Here is a 22,262-nt window from a genome sequence, read left to right as displayed (position 1 = left end):
GGAAATGGAAATTTCTCACAGCATCCTCACCCTCCTACCTTCCACTGTGGTTGGGTCTCTGTTACATGCAGCCCAACATATTCCTAGCTGACATTTTGACAAAGAAAATCTAATGAGGATGTGAATTATTATATTTGACAAGTGTATTGAATTAGCAAGTTGCTGATGGAGATGTGTGCTTATTAGATGAGACAGCATGTGTCTGGTGCCCATTCAGTCCTGGCACATAGTGGCACTCGGCACAGGTGAGTTCCTTTGCCATCTTCCTGGGTCAGGTAGGGGCGGGGCAGTGGGTCTGGGCTAGTGACAGCAGGATGGAGAGGAAATATCCTTGGGACCACAGCCATGTTTGGGGTAAGAAGGTGAGAGCAGGTGAGCTGGGAGCCTGCTGCCTGATGAGCCAGCCCATCCCCGTCCAGCGTGGTGGCAGCCAGGTCCCACAGGGAGGCCTTCTGCCCACCTCGGAGGCAGGCCAGGCACTGACAGAAGAATTGGTTTAATGGTCTGTCTCCCTGGTCCTTGGGTGAAGGCTGCTACCAGTTTAGTTGGCCAAGATGAAAGAGTCAAAGGAATGCCATGAGGTTTTCAACACCTGGGCCTTTGGCAACAAATTAATTTTTTTAAGGGGCTAAAAGACTTTTTTAAGGCCCAGTGGTCAGCTAGGACAGGTTTTGGTTTGGTGTGAAAAACTAGAAGGACAATGGATAAAACAAACAAAATCGAACCCGGTAAGACATAACGGCTTCAGGACCACCTACAAAGTTGTAGGGTTTTTGTTTTTCCTTTATAGAATGAAGGGGCCATGGTTGGAGGAGCCAGGATTCCATAGCTCATGTCACCCCTTCCGTGGGTCCCCAGGGCCCTCTGGGCAGGGCGGAGGAGGGAAAGGCAGGTCTCTGCTGGGAGCCAGAATCCGGAAAGAGGAGTTAAAGTAGATCTAGTCTGAGGATCCTCCAGCTTCTGCTTGTATTCTTCCAAGGATGAGAAGCTCACTCCCTCTTCACAAGGGCCATTTCATCTTTGGAAGTTCCACCAATTTGAATCTTCTTTTTTGAATTTGGTAGAAATCTGTCTCCCTGTGGCATGTAACCACTGGCACTAGTTCCATGCTGCAAAGCAATACAGTGATCAAATGTGGCAGCTGTGTGTGCCCACCAAGGGCTGAGCACGTCTCAAGTTCGCCCTCATTTAATCCGCATAACCGCCCCTTGGAGTAGACACTGTTATTAGTTCCCTTTAATGGAGGAGGGCACTGATGCTCAGAGAGGTTGAGCGACTTGCCCGGCATCACACAGCTGGTGAAGAGCTGATGTGGGAGTCAAACTCCGGCATGTCTGCAACCTAGCTCTTAACTCTTACACCGCATGACCCCTTCACGGCCCCCGGTCAGCCTCTCTTTACTCTAAACCTTCCTGTTCTATCCCGATTCCTCGTGATAAACCTAGGAATGGGCACGTGACCCATCCGTGATGAAAGGGATTTAGAAACAAGTCTGCTGGGTGATCCCGGGAAAGATCTTCTTCCCTGAGAAAAGAGAGAATGCTGTGAGGAGGACCCCCCTCCTCATCCCTTCGTCCCGTCTCAGACTCAGTGTGGGGACAGTTTGCGGCCGGTGGCCGTCCTGACCACAGAGGATGGGGCGAGGTTTGCTGACCAGGTGTCTCGACATCTCTGAGCTGCTGTCCCCGAATCATCTCCCTCCTGACTTCTCACGTAAGATATCTGAACGTTTTTCCGAGCAATGATTCTGCAATTGAACCAGCAGCAGAATCCCCCTGAGGGCTTGTTAACTCCCAGAGGTCTGACTCACTGGGTTTAGGCTGGGGCCTGAGAATCTGTCTTTCTGCCAAGTCCTGGGGCTGTTAGATGGGGTCTGTGTTATCTGCAGCCCCAAAGCATGCCAACCAGTACGCAGAGTTGCCATTATTAGTCAAGCACCTTTCAGCCTACAGCTCCCCTGTAATCTCTGCACTGCGGTGAGGATGCTGTGAGAAATTCCCATTTCCGAGATGAGCAGCCTGAGGTCCAAAGAGGCAAGAGTGACTTGTCTGAGGTCCCTCGATTGGTAAGAGGTGGAGCTACCCAGGGACTCCCAAGTCCGTGCTCTGTCCCTGTGTCACCTTGTGCCGGCGCCCCCTCTGTTGGGGGTTCCCAAGCAGCGTGGCGCTGGCATTCAGCCCGCTTACAGCACTCCTGCAGACCTTTGCTGCGTCTCAGACGGATTCTGCAAGAAGGAAGGGCCAGCTCCCTCCTCAGCTGCCAGTACATCGTTTGTATGTTGGAGGTTTGGGGCCCAGAAGTTTGGGGCCTGGGATTGTGGCATCCTGGGAGGTCAGAAGAATTTCCAGAAACAGGAGAAAGAGGCACACCAAGGAAGGCTGCAGATTCTGCGGGAGGAAAGCTGGAAGGAAGGCTCCCAGTGCCCTGGGGTTGCTGTCAGTGGGGTTGGGGAGGGCATTTCCACGGCCTTGACAATGCATCCGTCAGAAACCAGTATTTCCCAAACATCAGTCACTATTCCCCCATCTTCGTGGGTTCTGCGGCCCACCTGCACACCTGCTTATGTAATATTTTAAAATCAACATTTAAAAAGCCTTAGATATACTTAGTAAAAAGGAAACCTGGGAGGGCTTCCCTGGTGGCGCGGTGGTTGAGAGTTCGCCTGCCGATGCAGGGGACACGGGTTCGTGCTCCGGTCCGGGAAGATCCCACATGCCGCAGAGCGGCTGGGCCTGTGAGCCATGGCCGCTGAGCCTGCGCGTCCGGAGCCCGTGCTCCGTAGCGGCAGAGGCCACAGCAGTGAGAGGCCCGCGCACCGCAAAAAAACGACAACAAAAAAAAGGAAAGCTGGGAATCCCATGGTGGTCTAGCAGTTAGGACCCTGAGCTTCCACTGCAGGGGGCACGGGTTCGATCCCTGGTCAGGAAACTAAGATCTGCATGCCATATGCGCAGCCAAAGAATTTTAAAAACTTAAAAAAAAAAGGAAAGCTAACCCCGCCATCAATGAAAATGAGAAGCACGTGTTATAAACAGAAGGCCCATGAAAGCAAAGGCGGAGGGTGGGTAGCGGGAAGGAAGTCAGCCAGGAGCTCCCTAAGTCGCTCGTAGCTGACAGCGTTCGGAACACGGGGACACAAGACTCAACTGGGCACAAGGGGGCTGATGCCTGGGAAGATGGTGACCGTTAAGGACTGAATTGGGCTCCCCCCTCCCTAAATGCATATATTGGAAGCCTTAACGCCTGACATGACTGTATCTGGAGATGGAGCCTTTTAAGGAGATAATTAAAGTTAAATGGAGTCTACAGGATAAGGCCCTGATCCTATAGGACCCGTGTCCTTATAAGACGAGGAAGACACACCAGGGATGCTCGAACAAAGAAGAGGACACAGTGAGATGGTGGCCATCTGCAAGCCAAGGAGAGAGGCCTCAGGAGAAAGCAGCCCTGCGGCCCCTTGATCTTGGACTGCCAGCCTCTGGAAGTGTGGGGAAATAAACCTCTGTGGTGTGAGCTCCCCCGCCTGCGGTGCCCAAGCTGACTAGGACAGTGCTGGAATGAGGCTAAGCCTGTCGTACTCACCACGCAGAGTGTGATGTGGAGGTCAGCAGTCTCAGCGCCACCGGGAGCCCGTGGCAACTGCAGCCCCTCAGGCCCCAGCCCAGACCCGCCAGACCCGGAACCTGCGTTTCGACAAGCCCCGCCCCCCGCCCCACGTGATTCGCGCACATCTCAGGTGAAAATACTGCAGTAATTAGCATCTGGACGCCCCGCGCGCCACGTTCCTGGGAGGAGTGGCGTAGAAAATAGTAACGAGCCTGCAAGGAGGTTTCCATTGTTTTATTCCACAGACTGTTGAGATGTGTCCGTAAGAGATACGTCCCAGAGACGTTTTAGAAATCAAACCAGTTTTATTGAAACGACAGCAACGTGGTCCCTGTTCATGCGAAGCACACACAACATTTACAATAAACTTTTGTACATAGGAAGTAGTAAAATACATCATTTTTCATAGAAAAAAGCACACACGTAAGCTGCGGGCTGAGTGAGCCTACAGACATGAAAAATCAGAACACGATGGGGAACAAATCAGAAGGACACCAAAATTTTTCATTTTGGGGGGCCCAGTAACACTGTTGGCCGGAGTTATGTTTTTATGGGTTTAGTGCTGAGGGCATGACGGCCCTTTAAACACGCTAAATTAGAAGGGGGTCCCTGATTACAAGGTCTTATACTTTGTAGCACTGTGTCCATTTCCAGAAGATAAATGGTTCCAGTTTCACAATGTCTGTGAAGGTGAAAAAGACAGCAAGGTCTGGTTCTGGGCGAGGAGTTTCCAGCCCGTTAGACGGCCGGTTAATGAGGCGTTCAGGAACTCGGGAATTTGATTTCAAAATGAGAGCAGTCCACTCACACTGGACGTTTCAGATTCTCCCTCCGGCAGGATGCTTCAAAAGCAAACCTACTGAAATTCCCCAGGACCGTCACTAATTCTAAAAACCCAAGCTTGCAGTCTGGACGTGGCCACAGACATAAGGGCCTGGTGACAAGCAAAAGTCCGACAGCGTAATACCTAGCATCCGGACGGTTCCAAGGACTCAGATCTTTGGCAGGAACTAGACGCGGTATCGGACAGTCTGACCAAATTCTTCCGCACTGACATTTGGAGTCGAACAGTCAGTACTTGCGCATTATAACAAGCCCACAACGCACGAAGCAAAAACACAGTCCGCGCATCTCAGCTCTGTCAAGCTAAGAGTTTCATTACTTTTACAAACTCCTTTGGGGTGGGGGTGGGGGGAAGCTATCTACCTTCTGTTTCTTCACTAATTAGGGTTGCCCTGAAACAACACACCAACTTGGTTCCCCAGGTGGAGTTCCTTGCCCAGACCACGTTAGGTTTTGTTTGTTTGTTCATTTTAAACTTTCTGCTAGTTCTTCTGCCTTTGAAATAGTCTGATGGAGACTGAAATCAACTTTGAAGTCAGCATTCACGAAAGTGATCTACTGGCCAGCCTGGTGGAGGAGGGTGGAATTTTACCTTCTGCAAAGAAATGCTATTTACAAAAGGGTATTTTATTTCACTGTGGGTTTTGGGTCTAGGCTGCTGAAGAAGTTTTGTACAGCGACGGCAGCCAGAGAGCACCGCACTCCTCAGAGCCTCAGGAACATTTGGCAAGAACTGTTTCACAAAAATAGGAAGAGAAATCCTTCCAGTGTGTTACCATCTCCTGTTGTTATGCCGCAGGACGGTTTCATAACTGCAGGCTGTCCCTCTTCCCAGAGCTGCTAACCTCGGCGAGGAATGTACTGAGGAATGAAGCCATTCCTCTCATGGCTAAAAAAATAGGTCATCCGACGGACGGGAAATCTGCACGATTCAGTGCCGTTTTTAAAGGCAGCAACAAAACAGCCCGACTTTGGCTGTTCTTAGACGTCTCGGTGGAACCCACAGAGACAAGGAGTCGGAAAGAAAAAAGTGGGCTTCAAACAGAATTGTTTGCCAAGCAAAGACCCTGGCGGGAGACACAAAAACCAGTCTGGGCAGGGCGTGACCCACAGCAGGGAGGGGATCAAGAAAGGGTCCTGGTTCATTAGTCCTCAGTGAGACCAAAGGTCACGGCAGCAAACAGACGGGCCACGTGGACGAAGGGAAGGACCAAGACAAGACACATCTCTGGAGTTACGGCTGAACTCGAAGGAAACCAGCACTGCTGTGTATAGAACCAGCCTGCACAGAGCAGGACGGGAAGAGGACAGGTGCCAGGGCAGAGTCCCCTTGTTCCGGCCCATTTGTCTGACCAGCAAACATGAAACCCATTTTTCTCCATTGGTAGGGACGGCCTGTGTTTTTTAATGTTTTAAATAGCTACCTTCTACTCCATTCCTGAAACTCCCCCGAGCGTTCTCAGTACGCCCCTTCCCACTCCCCTGAATGCCTCGCAGCGTCAGCTCCACATCCTTTGGAATGCTCTCTGCATCCACAACAGAACACCTCCCAGGGGGAGACCCCCGGGCCTCAGCAGGACGGCCACCGGCTGTCTGCTCAGGACCCCAGGGATGCTCCCCTGGGTGGAGTTGAGACCAAGGCACGACGGATGGGACACGACGCCAATCAAAGGAAGTTTCCCCGGCCCACCCCCCCAATGACAAAATAAAAATAAAAAGCGAACCCCCGAAGCCCTCTTGAAGACGCCCCCTTCTCCCCGACCCTGCAAGCTCACGGCCTGACGGCAAAGATCCGGAAGGCCTTTCCGTCTCGAGGGGTCCTCAAGCTGAAAAAGAAGGGAGAGCACACGTTACCGAAAGATCTGCAGGGATGGAGCGGGAACGGAGTGGGAACGGGGTGTCCCCAAGTCCCCGCGGTGGAGGAAGCATGGCCGAGGGTCAGTTGGCGAAGCTGTTGGGAGCAGAGCATGCCCCAGCCAGGAGGAGCTGGCAAAGCCCTCTGCCTCTGCAGACGCGCCTGGGTCTCAACTGAGGTCAGGGTTGTTAACTTGGAATTTGCTGGCCCCTGTCTGCCTGAACTGAACCCAGCCTCCAAGACTTCTGCCTGGTTTTTGGTACCACCTGTCAACCCAGAGAGTGGCCACCTGCTTGACCGACGAATAGGACGGCATTATAACAAGAATGCACGTGCTCCTGTTACTAGAATGGGCGCACCGATCCGACTGGGCTCAGATATTGTGCAAAGGATTTTCTATACGCCTTTACCTCCTTCCGATGAAGACCCATTAGTATCCCTATTTTGCAGGCAAAGGAGAAATTAAGCTTCTGCCAGGTCACACAGCCAGTAAAAACCACCCTCTCAAGATAGGAGCTAAATCCTTTAGCTAACTGCATGCCTTTAAAAACAACAAACAAAAACTTCATTAAGATATAGCATGCCATGAAATTCACACTTCTGAAGCGTACAATTCGATGATGTTTAGTGATGGGGGGCGGGGCTTGTGCAGTCATCTCCACGATCCAGTTGTGGAGTGACCCCGGCTGCCCTGCTCGTTTCTCGAAAGCTCAGATTCCAGGGCCCTCCTCAGGCCTCTGGGCTACAGGATTTCCCTGGATCCTCTGCCCAAATGACTAGTCTGGGAGAACCACCCGGAGCTACGAGGCACTCAGCTGTTGGACGTGGTGGGTAAGCCGCACTGGGGACCACTGCCAGGCTCCGGGATGCTGACTCACTACCAGCAATTCTACAGACGGCGCAGTGGGTGCCTCCACGCACAGGGCCCCCCGACAACCCAGGGACAAGGGGCCCCTCAGGCTGTCGTCCAGGCAGGTACCCTAAGGTTCCTGGAGGTCCTGCCCAGTCCTACCAAGCATCCCCATTGAACAACCGGCCCACCCGGAAGGCACGAGCGGGCCCCGCTGAACCGGGTGTGAATTTCTCAACACAGCACACAGCTGGCCAACTAGGTATCATGTGACACCAGCTGTGGTCCCTTCCACTGCTTCAGGCAAGGGGGGGGTTCCTATTGTTCAAGCTTCAAACATTTACTGAGCTCTAGTTCTCCTAGGAAAGTTGCCAGTTGTATGCGTCTGATGAAAAACAAGTGTGATCGGATAAATTATAAAATAATCTCCTTTTCTAAATCTTGCCCTCTGACTCTTTTTAGCCTAGTTTGTAGCTCCCACAGGTATACGAAAAGGAATGTAAATTGGTACAGCATTTCTGGACAATTTTCACAGAAGGTACTGGATGAATTTTCTAAAAGATATTGAACAATGTTTGTAATGGGCATTAAAACTCCTACAAGCACTTCTGAACAAAGAGCTGAACTCAGCGTTTTGTCTGTCATTCAACCAGTGTTTACTGAAGACCTACTATGCACAGGCATCAAGCTGGGTGTCAGGGACACAGGGTTAACCAGACCGATGGGATTCTCGCCTTCAGGGAGCTTATACAGTCTGGGGGGTGGGAGATCAACAGCTAACTATGTGTGAGAAATACAATAATTTCAGACAGTGGTGGGTGCTGGGAGGAAAACAGCACAGGGTGACGGGATCAGTTTAGACCGGGGAGGTGGGCTACTGGAGACCCAACAGCAGGAGGACGCTTCCTCGGGCAGGTGGCATTTGTATGTCGGTCTGAACGACGTGCGGGCCCAGCCATGGGAGGTATAGGAGCTGGGAGGGTCTGGGGTTGGATACCGACAGGTGCAAAGGCCCTGAGGCGAGATCTTGGTATCCAGGAACAGAGAGAAGGCTAGTGACAGGCACTGCTGTGACGAGGAGGGTGATGCACCAGTAGAGTGGAGAAGCGGGTGGGGTGGTGGTAGGTGTGGACTGCCCGTAAGGGGTAAGGGGCGAGGATTTTATTCTCAGCCCTAGGGGGCAGGGTACCAACAGGAGAGAGGCACACTGTGCATCCCAGAAAGAAGTCGATTTGGTTGCTGTGGCTACTCTGATAAAAGGAAGTTACCTAAGAAGAGTGTGGGGAAAGCACATGGGCTTGTGCAAAGATGTTCTTTGCTGTGTTGTTTACAAGAGCAAAAGAGAAAAAGGAAACAACCCAGATGCCAGTCAGCTGGGTAAAGAAATGATGGTCTGGCCACACAATGGAATAGCGTGGAGCCACAGGAGTGACGACGTGGCTACGTCAGGCATTGGAAATGTCGGAAAGACACTCACAACCTGTTGCCGATTGAAAAATAAAATGAACTGAACGATGCAGAGAGTCTGATCCCTTTTTTTTGTAGAAACAAAAACAAAACAAACACATAAGAAATAAGCTGTTAGTGTGTAAACAGGAAAAATCTGGAAGGGAACATACCAGAATGTTTACAGTGGGTGTTTCTGGCTATGGGGTTTTCCATGATAGTAATTTCTTTCCTCTCTTTTTTTTTAAATTTAAAAAAATGTTTTGGCCACACTGCGCGGCACGCGGGATCTTAGTTCTCCAACTGGGGATCGAACCCATGCCCCCTGCAGTGGAAGCGCAGAGTCTTAACCACTGGACCGCCAGGGAAGTCCCATGATAGTAATTTCTTAATATTATTTTCGCTATTTCTTGAAGTTTCTCTAATCTTATTATGAAAAGTAGGGGGGGAAAAGGAAGGAAGGAAGGGAGAAGGAGAGAAAGGAAAAGAAAGAAAGAGAGAGAAAGGAAGAGAGAGGGCGGGAGAGAGGAATGGAGGAAGGAAGGGCGGGATGGATGGAAGGGAGGGAAAACCAGCACAAAAATCCCCTCGCAGAACTGGGAGAGAACCTCAGCTGGACTGAGAAGCTTCTGGGGCATCCCCTTGGGCTGACTTAGTGCCCAAGGGTCGCTGACCTATTGGATGAGCTGGGATGGGTGCTCTGGGAAAGGTCGAGTGTCTGCAGCCTCGGGCGGTGTCACCAGCCCAGCTCCGGTGAGTGATTCCAGGCTCCTGACGGCCACTCACCCTGCCGTCGGCTCCAGTGTTCAGCTCTTTGTGCCAGCGGCTGTACCCAGCACACACACCACCATACCCCAGACGCTGCCTCCATCCTTTAAGTAATCTTACCCCGTCCGTGCCTCACAGCCCCGCACGAGATCTCTAGGGTTCCTCCCACTTACAGAGAGGGAACCAAGGCTCTGAGAGGGGATGTGATTTGCCCCAAATCCAACACCTGTTCCAGGTACAGCTGGGAGGTGGATGCAGGTCTGTCGATGCTCTGGGACCCTTTCCTAACCCTTATCCTAAATGGGTGGGCTGTGGCCACGCCATCCCTGAGGACCACACTGGCCAAGCCCGCATGGCAGTGGGGGGACTCAGAGGCTGGGAGCCCCTCGGAGGCGGGAGGTCGCAGGTCCTGCAGGAGCCGCAAGCATAAGGCTGCGTCCTGGAGGCTCACTCCTGTTGGTGAAAATTACTCAGGCAGGAATTGATCGGCGTGCGGCAGCGCACAACACAGACTGGATTAAAGAGAGAGGACAGCCAGCCATCTGTCCTGGGAGGGACGGAGGGGTTGTCCACCAGTTGGCCGCTGACCCCATGGAGTCACGGAACCCAGCGATAAAAGGATGGCGGAGTATTGCTCTTCTGGCTTTTAAATGTGCAATATCTTGTTTATTATTAATATCACTTATATATATACACGTACGTCTTTGTATTTATATACGTGTGTGTGTTATACATATATATACAATTTTTCTTTTGAAGATTCTAACCCTACTCTCCCACAGTCGCACCCTCTACTGATCTTCCAGGAAAATTCAAGAGTCAGACACAGTTTCAGATCTTATCTGTCGGACCTTGGGGTGGTCGATCTATTTCTCTGAGTCTCAGTTCCCACATAGGTAAACAGGGTCCATAAAAGTACCCCCTCCTCAGGGACCCTGTAGGAAGTGAATGAGCTTATCCAGGGAAAGCATCTGAGTCAGCGCTTCGCAGTTAGCAGGCGCTCAAAGCCATGGGCCGTGGATACCGTCACCCTGCTAGGTTTAAGCCTCATTCTCCCATCAGGAGAATGGTGGGTACATGCACGGCGATGAACAAGTTATCCACACAAAAGCCCAATCCCCAACGAATCAGCAAACCTCTTCATCTTATTTCATGAACTATGAAATATTTTTTTGGGAAAAAAATTTCAGAGCAGGGTGTATACACAATCTCCATTTTCATTTTTACGTGTGTTGCCCGGGGGAAAAAAAGGCCTGGAAGAGCTATAAGTAAGCAGTTAACAGAGGTTAATGGGGTGCCTGCGGGAACTCTTTTTTTCTAATCCCTAGACATATTATTTAAATAATAAGTATGTATTTCTTTTCTAATAAATATTTTAGGGTTACAAACAAGTATACCTTAGGACTGTAAGGCTCACCCCAACCCCTTCTGGGAAGGGCCTGTGCCCCAAGGTCAATGACTTGTCTGCAGTGAGGAGTCACGTGTGCTGGTTATAAGCATGGGTGCTGGAGCAGGCGTCCTGGGTTCAAGTCCTGGCCCTGCTGCTTGCTGGCTGAGTGACCTTGGGCAAGTTGCTTTACCTCTCTGTGCCTCCCTTTCCTTACTGATAAACTGTCGTCCCTGCCTCATGGGGCTGTTGGGAGGACGAGATGAGCTAATGTGTGTACAGATCTTAAGAGCGCTGGGAAGCGGGAACAGGCAGGGAGGGAGACGGCAGAGGAAACCAGTTCAGCCTTGGTCCAGCTGGCCTGGGGGAGAGTGCTAAGCTCATTCGATCTGGAAATAACGGCTCAATGGTTTCTGCTTCCCAGAGTTTCTGGACATGTCGAGAGATTTTCAGACGTCCAACGCTTGAGACTCCCAGAGCTCACAGTGGCTACCGAGTGCTTGAAATGCAGCTCGCCCAAACTGAGACGTGCTCTGTGTGCAAAATACCCGGTATGTCTCCCAGCTCTTATGAATAAAGGAGAGTGCAAGTTTCTCATCAATACTTCTATTCATACGTATTGAAGATAATATTTTTGATACACTGGATTAAATGAAATATACTCTAAATTCTCCCATCTGTTTCTTTTTACTGTGATTACTAGAAACTTCAAAATCCCATATGTGGCTCGCGGTATGCGTCTGGGACATGCCGCAGTAAACAGAGGCCCCTGAGGATGAAGATTTTTGTCTCTTCCGTCCCTGCCATGGCTCCGGCCCCGAGGACAGTGTCCAGCACACAGGAGCTGCCCCATAAATGCTAGTTCAGTGAGTCTACTATTTGGTTAAAGGTCCATCCACATACATACCATCAACCTCTATAAACAGGTTATATCTGTTAAAACCAAGTAACTAAGGATGTTATCTGTCATTGTGTGGTATATTTCCCAATCTCATTGTAAAATCTGTCTTAAAAAATGGTCCTGGGGGCTTCCCTGGTGGCACAGTGGTTCAGAGTCCGCCTGCCGATGCAGGGGACACGGGTTCGTGCCCCGGCCCGGGAGGATCCCACATGCCGCGGAGCGGCTGGGCCCGTGAGCCATGGCCGCTGAGCCTGCGCGTCCGGAGCCTGTGCTCCGCAATGGGAGAGGCCACAGCAGTGAGAGCCCCATGTACCGCAAAAAAAAAAAAAAAAAAAAAAAGTAGTCCTGGTCTCAGAAAAAATCCTGAACTGATATCCATCCAGATGTCCAGCTTCTTTCCGAGAACATCTGGACAAACCCTGGTCCCAACATCTGAAGCTCCTCCACACCCCTCTTCCTTCCCTTCCTTCATGGGCACGTGCGGGAGAGAGAAAGTGCCCGTCCTCTTACATTATCCCAGTTCTGCATGGTCATCTTTCAAAACTTTCAGGAAATCCTCTTCTAAAAACAGACAATTGCTAAACCAAAGCCACTCTGAAGCAGAAACAACTTTTGGCCCGTGTCCTGAGAATTCTGTAGAGGAGGTTTTGTTTGTTTGATGGATTGAAGGATTCCCTAAATTTAGAATGCAGCTTGCTGTGAACGGGTTGCTATATGTCCAGTGTCCACATCTCCCTTGGGACTGCTGTGACCACTCCACGGTCCCAGCAGACACTGGGGACAGAGCCACCCTCCGGTCCCAGGCTGGGTTCCCAGAGCTCCTAATGGGAACAGGCTCTGGGGAAATTTCTCAGCCCTCGTCTCTACGCAGAGGGCCACCGAGGTCCCATCTAAACAAGGGGAGGATGGGGCATGGCCCTGCCTGGGGCTTCCAGATATCTCTGAAGGAGCCACGTCACCAGGGAGGCATCTCCAGATAGTAAGGTGGGGCCCCGCTTGGTGTACTCGGCTCCCTGGTACCTCCCTCCACAGCCATGATGCCTGTGCCCTGCTACAGATGATGTTGTTATTTCTGCATGGTCTGTGCCACAACTAGATGATAAGCCCCACCAGGGCAGAGGTCCCAGTGCCTGGGACATCGTAAGGGCTCACCACGCATATGCCACCTGATGGGTGAGTGCAGGTGAAAAGGATGGATGCCAGGGCGAAAAAACAATTCCTGTAGGATGCTTTTGTCCTTGTCCAGAAGATAATCCATGCGGGCTATTTCCTACAACCGAGTTACCTGCCCCTACGTGACAAGAACCATAGCGTCTTGAGGTTTGCAACAGGCCTTAGAGGTTATGTCATAGCAACGAGGCCAGCGGATCCATCAGACACTTACTCAGAGCCACTGGGTGAGTGCTTTGCCCACACTGTCTCATTTAATCCACACAGTAGCCACTGACAGAGGGGGAACCGAGGCGTGGGGAGACTGCCTGCCCAAGGACACCCAGCTGGTGAGCAGTGCGGCGGGGTCGCAAACGCCATCGGACCCTGCGTGCCCTCCTGGCCTGGCCTCTTCCCTCTGTACGTGCAGGGCGGACTCTATCATGCTGGTGCCCACGGATCCCAGCACCGGTCCAGGCCACCCTGAATACGTAGGAAATCAATGACTCTGCATCACAAACTATCAGAATCATGGGCGGTGCCGACTGTGTGCCAGGGACGTGGTCACCCTGGCGTCACCCTCACAGTAGCGGCTCTCACCCTCCAGTGGGCATCAGGACCCCCAGAGGGCAGGTCCACGCAGCCTGCCCAGCCCGTTCCCCGGGGGTGTGTCTGAGGGGGGCCGGAGAACGTGCTTTTCTAGCAAAGCCCCCGTTGATCTCGATGCTGCTGGTACGGGAGCCACTTGGAGACCCACTGTTTTACCACCACCCCAGGGGGCAGGTGCTATCATTTTCCCCTCTAAAGCTTGGGAAACTCACCCAGACATCACCACAGATTTCAGCACACAGGACCTACTCAGGGGGAAAGGGTTCGAGAAGGAAGGGAAGCAGAATCTCCACTCGCTAAAACTCTTCTGAATATTGTTGGGGGGCATCAACCACCCCGGGGCCTGGAAAAGGCTGCCTGGAAGAAGACACAGTCGGCCTTCCGCATCCGCAGGCTCTGCATCCGTGCACCCACGATTCAACCATCCGTGGCTGCGGAGTCCGTGGATGTAGACGGCCTCCTGTACTCTGACACTGTAGGTAAGGACCTGAGCATCCGCAGATTGGGGTATCTCTGGGGGATCCTGGAACCAAGGCCCCGCGGATACCAAAGGGCCACTATACTTACAATGATGGCGCAATCTGGGCGGGTCCTTTGGGCAGAGAGAACTACAGGTGGCGGGGGAGTTAACAGTGGGGAAGTAGATACTTTGGGGGAGCCCCTCTCAGTCCCTAACCCTCCCCAGACACCCACCTGTGTCTCAGCCCTGGGATGGGGGTGGCAGCTGCTGGGGTCTTTTCTCTCTAAGGTGGGGAGAGAAAACAAAGCCCAGCCTACCAGCTTCTCACCAAGACGGTTTCTCCTAAACGGGCACAAAGAGCTCAAGGGATTGGGGTCCTGGCATTTCTTTCCAGCCTGGCCAGGAAATTCCACCTAATCAGCTGCTTCATTTCCCTCCCATTAAATCAATGGAATTTCCCTTCATTACGCTTTTCCCAAACAGAGGTTGCAAACTTTGAAGGAGAAAATGCAGAAGCTCTTAACTCTAGCTCAGAACCCCGGGATTCTGCGTCACTTGATTCTGCAGGGTCTTCCCATACCTGGGAAGCACCATCCGGGACCCAAAGCGCCCCAGGAGGCTGGGAGGGTGGGGACAGCCGAGAAGTTCCCTGGAGCCGTGAAAGCCCAGGCTTCAAGGGACCCAACATATTTTATATTCTTGATTTTACATTCCTTTTCTAAAGCGCTCCCTCAAATATAAACTCTTCAGCATTCCCCTCTGCTATGGGCTGAATCGTGCCCCCAAGTTTATCTGTTGAAGTCCTAGTCTCCGGTACCCTCAGAATATGACTGTACTTGGGAGACAGGGACTTCAAAGAGGTGATTAAATTAAAATGCGGTCATTAGCGTGGGCCCCAATCCAACGTGACTGGTGTCCTGGCAAGAAGAGCTAGGCGGGCTACTTCCCTGGTGGTGCAGTGGTTAAGAATCCGCCTGCTGATGCAGGGGACACGGGTTCGGGCCCTGGTCCGGGAAGATCCCACATGCCGCGGAGCAACTAAGCCCGTGCGCCACAACTAATGAGCCTGCGCTCTAGAGCCCGCGTGCCACAACTACTGAGCCCGCGTGCCACAACTACTGAAGCCCGCGCGCCTAGAGCCCGTGCTCCGCAACAAGAGAAGCCACCGCAGTGAGAAGCCCGTGCGCCGCAAGGAAGAGTAACCCTCGCTCACCGCAACTAGAGAAAGCCCGTGCAGCAGCGAACACCCAACGCAGCCATGAATAAATAAATAAATAAATAAATAAATTAATTAAAAAAAAAAAGCAGAGCTAGGCAACATTTCCACCAAGCCTCCCAACAGCCCCCTAAAGTGGAGACTATGGTTATACCCATGTCACAGGCGAGGAAACGGAGGCTCCGGCGCCCTGCTCAAGGTCACAAAGCTGGTAAGAAGCAGGGCCTAGGTCTGCCGCACTGCAGACTCGGCTCTTATTTATGTAACGAGATGCAACTACATTCTGATGCAGCTATACATAACCACTGTGTGACTACAATTTGATCCCACTGTTTTGTTGGGGACGTGGGCAGGGGGACGCACACACACATATAGAAAAAGGACCCTTTTTTGGGACACGCACCAAAAATCTCAGCAACTCTCCCAGGTGAGAGGTAACAGATGCTTGTTTTCCTTTGGGCTTATCTGACGCCTCTAAATTGTCGACAAAACATGTGCTGGTCACAGAGAAAAGTTCTTATTGTGAAAAAAAAAAAAAAAGGAAGAGAAAAGAGAAGGACAGGCTTGTCCTGGGCGTTCTGATATTTTAAAGGGCACTGTCTTTGGCCCTCCTCCAACGCCCCTCACTGGCCTTGGGTGTCGAGGGTCTGAGGACGCAGCCGCCCTACCTTTCAGACTGAACTCCGTTCCTGAGAGAGCCCACGTAGATCTTCTTTTTATCCACGGGCATCACGTCCACGTAACCCCCACTCTTGTTTCTGATGACTCCTGCGTGCACGGCGGTCTTACAGATGCTTGAAGTCTGAAAGCCCAGAAAGAGCTGTGATCAGTGTCAAGGGCAGGTGCTCGGGTGAAGAAGCCCTGCTGGGGTCAACCGTTACTTGGCCTCCTGGCTGGTGGCCAAGGAACCCCTAGGAAGTAACCGCGGCCTAGGAAGTAACCATGGCTACCTTAATTCCTCAGTGGTCTCTCCAGGGAGACCTGGCCTCATCCGTCCACTCATTCATTTGTTCATTTTATCAACAAATATTTTCTGAGCACCTACTACGTGCCGGGCACTGTACTGGATATAGGAGGATTCAGCGGGGAACAAAATAAAGACTGTGCCTTCATGGAGTCAAGGGAGACGGACAAACAAGGGACTCAGGCTATGAAGAAAACAAAACCGGATCACGAGATAAAATGACTGGTGGAGGGAGCTCTTTTAGAACGGCTAACAAGCGAAGACTGCTCTTGACGTGACAATTGAGCTCAGATCAGAGTGACAACACGGGAACCAGCCACAGCCATGGGAGTATCTCTGGCCAGAGCGTCCCAGGCAGAGGGAGCAGCTCGTGCAAAGGCCCTGGGGTGGGAATGAACTTGTCATGTCCAAAGTACAGAAGGAGGGACAGGGTGGCTGGAATACAGTGAGTCCAGCAGAATGTGGCAGCAGAGGGGGAGAGGTGAGAAGGGGCCAGTCACGTGGGTCTGTGAGGGCCACAGGGTGGGGTCTGGGTTCATTCCAGGTGCCAAATGAGCCACTGGGTTTCAAGCAAGGATAGGATGTGTTGTTTTCTAAAGTCATCAAATCATCTAATTCCTGGGTAACAAAATTGTCAAGTTAAACTTTCATTAGGGGCTTAACTTATCCAATAGAAAAATGGCCCTCAGATTGGACTGTCTGAGAGTAACTAATCAACATTTCCCAAAGTTGGGGAAATTCATTCAGGGGTGCGCTGGCTGGTGCCCGCTAAAGATGCAGCCTCCTGGGCCTCCCCCTGACCTACTGACTCAGAACCGCCTCAGGTGAGGGCCAGGTGATCCTGACACACACTCAAGGTTAAGAACCAGGTAGGTAGCACCCTCCTGCCTCTTCCGCGGTCATTGCACCTGGCCTGTGCTGGAAGCTAACACTGGCCCTGGCAGTGACTCCCACCCTCACTGCAGCTCAGAGCCACCTGCAGCATCTTTATGTGAAGACGATGCCCAAGTCCCCGCCCTTCCCATCCCTCCCACCCCCAGATTCACTTGCTCTGGGGTGAAGCCCGAGACTGAGTATTTTATTTTATTTTATTTTTATTATTATTTTTTGACTGAGTATTTTAAACACTTGCTGGGTGATTGTCAAGTGCAGCCGGGGCTGCAGACATGAGCAGAGCTAATCCATCTGTGGGGTGAACAGCCTCCTTCATGGTAAGTGGAGCTATCGCCGACTCTGAGCTTACTAAATACCAGCCTGGGCTGCCTTTTGTTTGTCATCTCATTTAATCTTCCAATGACATGGGTGACTACTGTCATTCCCACTTCACAGGCCAGAAAGCACAGGGTCAGCGAGATTAGATGACGTTGCCAACGCCCTGCAGACAGTTCAGGGTTTGGGAGTGATTCCAAATGAGGTCTGGCGGACGGCAAAGTCTGTGCTTCTATGGTCGGCAGAATAAAGGGCCCCCCAAATGCCCATCCTCGTCCCTGGAACCTGTGGATGTGTGACCTGACATGGCACAAGGACTTCACATGCAATGGGAGAGGATCCTGGATTGCCCGGGTGGGCCCAGTGGAATCTCAGGGGTCCTTACAAGAGGGAGGTGGGAGGGTCAGAGGCAGAGAGAAGCAGCATGAGAAAGACCCAACAGCCTTTCAGACCGTCAGCTCCTGCCACGTCCCTTCCAAATCCAGGTCATTCCAGACAAGTTACTGGTTTTGCAGAAGAAAGAAAAAATGCTCACGGCAGAAGGCCCCGCCCTGCCTGCTCCCTGGGAAGTTAATACTGCTGTTAAAAGGTGGAGAGGCTCAGAGTTGAAAGGCACCCTCACGCTAAAGACGGGAGAACTGGATTTCTCGGTTTCCACCACTAATCGACTTGAGTAACTGAAGGCCAGTTTTTCTAACCCCGCACAAACATGTCTTGTCGTCAGTAAATAAATTAAATGGATGAGGGCAGGGTTCCTCAGCCTGAAGTGGGCTCTGGGGTGGGGGTGGGGCAGCCTGTGCGGCCCTGCGGCTACGGGCACAACTGTGGACCTACAGGGTCAGCAAGAACTTTCGAGGTTTTAGCCCTGAGCCCAGGAAACCCCGCATCTCAGGCAAACTGGGATGGTTGGTCAACCCCGTCGGCACAAGGAAGCCTTTTTATCCCCCTGGAGGAAGGATCCACAGCTTTTCAGTTCTCAGAAGGGTGTATGCCCCCAGAAGATTAGGAAGCAATAGATCTGCTGCCATCTAAAAGAGAGGCAGGGAGACCTTGGAAATGAAATGATCACTGTAGAATCCTTCGAAGTTCGCTGCGAGCGGGGCTGAGCTGTGGAAGCGAGCGTGGGTGGGGCTTCTCACCGGCAGGCAGAGCTGGGATTTTTTTCTGTCTCCCTCAGTGTTGCTCACCCTCTGAGTTACCAGCCCCAGGGCCTGCCTGGGGAGGCACATCCTCTGATGGTAGCTGCCAGGAGGTGGGCGCTTTGGTGTTGCGGCCTCTGTGACAGTCCTTTGCCCCGTCCCCGGAGGATTTCTGGGCACCAGAGGCACAGAAGTTTCCCACGATAACATCCAGCCGTGGGAATGGAAACCACACACGCACAGCCTGATCCTTCCTGCACGGGCCCAGCGATCACTGCACGCGTCTTCCACCGCTGATGCTGGACAAACCCTTTCCTCCCCTTGCCCCCTACCTCTTCCCACCCCTCTCCTCTCCCTGCTTCTTCCCCAGAGGTACAAGTTATCTGCTTTCTCTCCTCAGGACCCAAGGCAACACCGATATCTGAATATTTATTAACAACCACTATCAACGAAGATCTGGTCTCAGCAACACTGTCCCCACCACTTGTTGGCTGTGTGGTCTTGGATGACCTATTTTAACCCCCGGAGCCTCTATTTTCTTAGTATAAAGTGAGGATCAGGGGCTTCCCTGGTGGCGCAGTGGTTAAGAATCCGCCTGCCAGTGCAGGGGACATGGGTTCGAGCCCTGGTCCGGGAAGATCCCACATGCCGCGGAGCAACTAAGCCCGCGCGCCTAGAGCCCGTGCTCCGCCATAAGGGAAGCCACGGCAGTGAGAAGCCCGCGCACCACAACGAAGAGTAGCCCCCGCTCGCCACAACCAGAGAAAAAGCCCGCGTGCAGCAACGAAGACCCAACGCAGCCAAAAATAAAATTAATTAATTAATAAAGTGAGGATCATATTGGTAACCCTTTTGAGCATTTACCAGGGTGGGCCCAGTTCTAGGTGTTTCACATGATTGATATGGTAATCTCCCAATAACCTGCGAGGTAGGTATTTATTATTATTATTATTATTATTATCATTATTCCCTCTTAACAGGGGTTAAATGACTTGCCCCAATCACTGCGCTAGCAAACAGCAGAGCTGCGACTGCTACCCAGACCAGCAAGCCACATTTCTGCTCCACAGGGGTCACTAAGAAACTAAGAGGGCCTATCGAGACGATTAAGTAAGACCAAGGGCTAAATGCAGGCTTGCACACAGTAAGTGCTCGATAGATGTTCGTTAATAAGACAAATATCAGCATAATCATCACTCTCACCACCACCGTTATCGAAAATTCTCAAGGGACTGTCCTCTCTAACCCAGTGGTCCTCAACGTGTAGTCCCAGACCAGCAACATCCGTGTCACCTGGAACTCGTTGGAAATGCAGGTTCTCCGGCTCTACCTCAGACCCCGTGAGTCGGAAACACGTGGGGTGGGACCCGGAACCGTTTGAACAGTCCTCTGGGGGATTCTGATGTATGCACGAGTGTGAGAATTTATCCAGCCACCGAGGGAGATAGGACAGATAAGAAAACTCAGGTTCAGAGCAGGGAAGAAGGCTTGTCCACCACCCCACGACTGGTGAATGGCACAGCTGGGGTTTCAGTCTGCATCTTCCGACCCAGACTTCATTCGTAGGCTATACCCTGCTGCTTCTCCCGCCTGCAGCTCACCACAAAGCACGGGCTCTGCCAGCCAATGCAGTCCGGGGGAGCAGGCAGGAACTGCAGGCACTGTTAGGCCCTTCGAAGGTCTGGAGACAACGCTCCCAAAATAAATCTCTCCGCGCAACAGACATTTTCCAAAAGGCATCATCATTTCCCAGAATACAGAGTGACCTAGAAACCAAGGCCAGAAAAGAACCTCTGATATGGAGATAGCTTTCTCTTTCTCCCTTTCTTGCTTCCTTCTTTTATTCTCGGAAGAGCTGTTTAAGCACTGACTACTGGAGTATTTTTGCTGATTTATTGTTTCAACAAACATGAATAGAACAATTATTGGGTGCCAAGCCCTGTCATGAGCACAGCGCTTCCAAAAGCTCAAAACCCTAGTGAAGAAGAGACTGTATACAGGATTTCACCAACTGTATACAGGATTTCACCAACAGGCCTGTTCACACCTGTGCATTTGTGAGTGTGGGTGCGTTCAAACAAGGCAGAACAGGGTAGGGAAAGAACAGACCCTAAGGCAAGATACACCCTCATTTGCATCTCGCCTTTGCCATGTACTAGCTGTGTGATTTGGGGCAGGTTATTCTGAGCCTCACTTTCCTTGTCTGTAAGATGGGGATAACAATACCTAGAGATGGTGTTTTTTAAGAGCCTAAAATACAGTAAAAAGTAGCCTTGTAATATTACTAAATTTTCATCAAGTTCTTGTATTTCTAAATATTTTTTCTTTTTCTTCTTTTTTTCTTTATACGTTTAGCTGCTGCACTGTTTGGAGCATACAGATTTGATTTTCATATCTTCATGAATTGTATCTTTCGTGCCACTGCATAACGAACTGTCTTGTCCCATTCAGTTATGCTTCCCTTTCAGTTCCACCTCCTCCGACGGCAATGTCGCCGCTCCTGCTTTATCTATGTGTTCCTTTGTATTTGGCTGGGATCGTTTTGCTCATCCCTTTACACTTCAAGCACTTGAAAATCGAAGACGCTGTCTTTCAGTAGCAGATTTGGGTTCAAACATTTACTATAACAATGGATATACATTATTTTACTCCTTCATTAAACTTTTAGAACTCAATTTTGAATTAGCAGCTTTCAAGGAGAAAAAAAAGACTCATTTAATCGGGAAAGAAAAAAAGATGGGGGTGGGGGGCAGGTAGCCACGAAGGTTGCTTTGACTTGGCAGAACTCAATGACCTCCCATTTACAGGACTCCAGCATAAATGAAGGCAGATGGGGGCGAAGGGGATGGTCGTGGGTGAGGGAGAACGGTAAAAATGAAGGCTGAGTAAAAATGTCAGCTGGGGATGAGCGATGCTGATCTCATCATGGACTTTTAAACCTAGAAGATTTCCTGGACTAGAAAATCCCAGCTCTGGCTCATTCTACGGAGAGATAAACAACTTGGCAAGAAGATCAAATAGTCTGTTGGGCAGAACTGTGACCACAGTCACATCTTCTGGATCACCATGTCCCTAAAGCCTGGACCACCGGAGGGAGCAGACTACTTTTTGAAGGCCTCACTTCAGAAAAATCAGCCTAGGCAAACTAAATTATTATATATGGGACGGATCGACAACCAGGTCCCACGGTGTAGCACAGGGAACTATATTCAATATCCTGTGGGAAACCATAATGGAAAAGAATAGGAAACTATATATGCGTAACTGAGCCACTCTGCTATACGGGAGAAATTCACATAACACTGTAAATCAACTATACTTCAATAAAATTTTTAAAAAAGGAAAAGAAAAATCAGGCTAAAGCTTCCTTGCTACAGTTAGGAGGGAAAAATGGAAGAACAGACTCCAATATAATAAGAGTGGTTATTAACAAGTAGTAAATTGGAGGTAGCTTGTATTTTCTTCCATGTGCTTTTAGCTCCGTGTGTACACAGCCACAAAGAAATGCAGTGAGTACAGTGGATGAACAGCTTATAAATGCAGCAGGAGAGCCAGAAGGGTGATTAGATATCTGGGGGAATGAAGTGTGTGATGCATGGGAGCCTTCATATGAAAAAAGCACGTCAGTAGAGAAGCAGAATTCAGTTCACCAAACTCTGAAGCCCTCTGTGTAAGAGGAGGTACACCTGTGTCCGTATTCATGAGCACACATTGGTGGAAGTTCAAATATTTCTGTAAATGGAGAAGCTAGGGCAATGGTAGCAAAAATGAGTGATCTAAAATTAGCTAGAGGCACAGGAATGGGATCTCAAGTTTCTGGTGTCCAGACCTTGGAATGTGGTTTCTGTGGGGTGGCAGTT

The 22,262-nt window shown here is 51.0% G+C and overlaps 1 protein-coding gene across 3 annotated transcripts in view; it reads right to left on the bottom strand.

The window, feature by feature from the left end:
* Positions 1-6,154: 6,154 nt before the first annotated feature.
* Positions 6,155-22,262, bottom strand: part of CRISPLD2 (cysteine rich secretory protein LCCL domain containing 2) — an 84,213-nt gene continuing 68,105 nt past the window's right edge. For 2 of the 3 annotated variants that reach the window (XM_060000969.1, XM_060000968.1), the window contains exons 14-15: positions 15,759-15,892; positions 6,155-6,275 (exon numbers count right to left, since the gene is read on the bottom strand). In XM_060000969.1, the coding sequence (XP_059856952.1) occupies positions 6,221-6,275; positions 15,759-15,892 (189 nt within the window). In that variant the 3' untranslated portion in view covers positions 6,155-6,220. Of the gene's footprint in view, positions 6,276-15,758; positions 15,893-20,295; positions 21,024-22,262 lie in introns of those variants that run through there. The other variant, XM_069540269.1, reaches the window with a different exon arrangement.

The sequence above is a fragment of the Delphinus delphis genome, chromosome 20, assembly GCF_949987515.2.
Source record: "Delphinus delphis chromosome 20, mDelDel1.2, whole genome shotgun sequence".
Classification (NCBI taxonomy): domain Eukaryota; kingdom Metazoa; phylum Chordata; class Mammalia; order Artiodactyla; family Delphinidae; genus Delphinus; species Delphinus delphis.
This window is presented reverse-complemented; position numbering and strand designations above follow the sequence as displayed.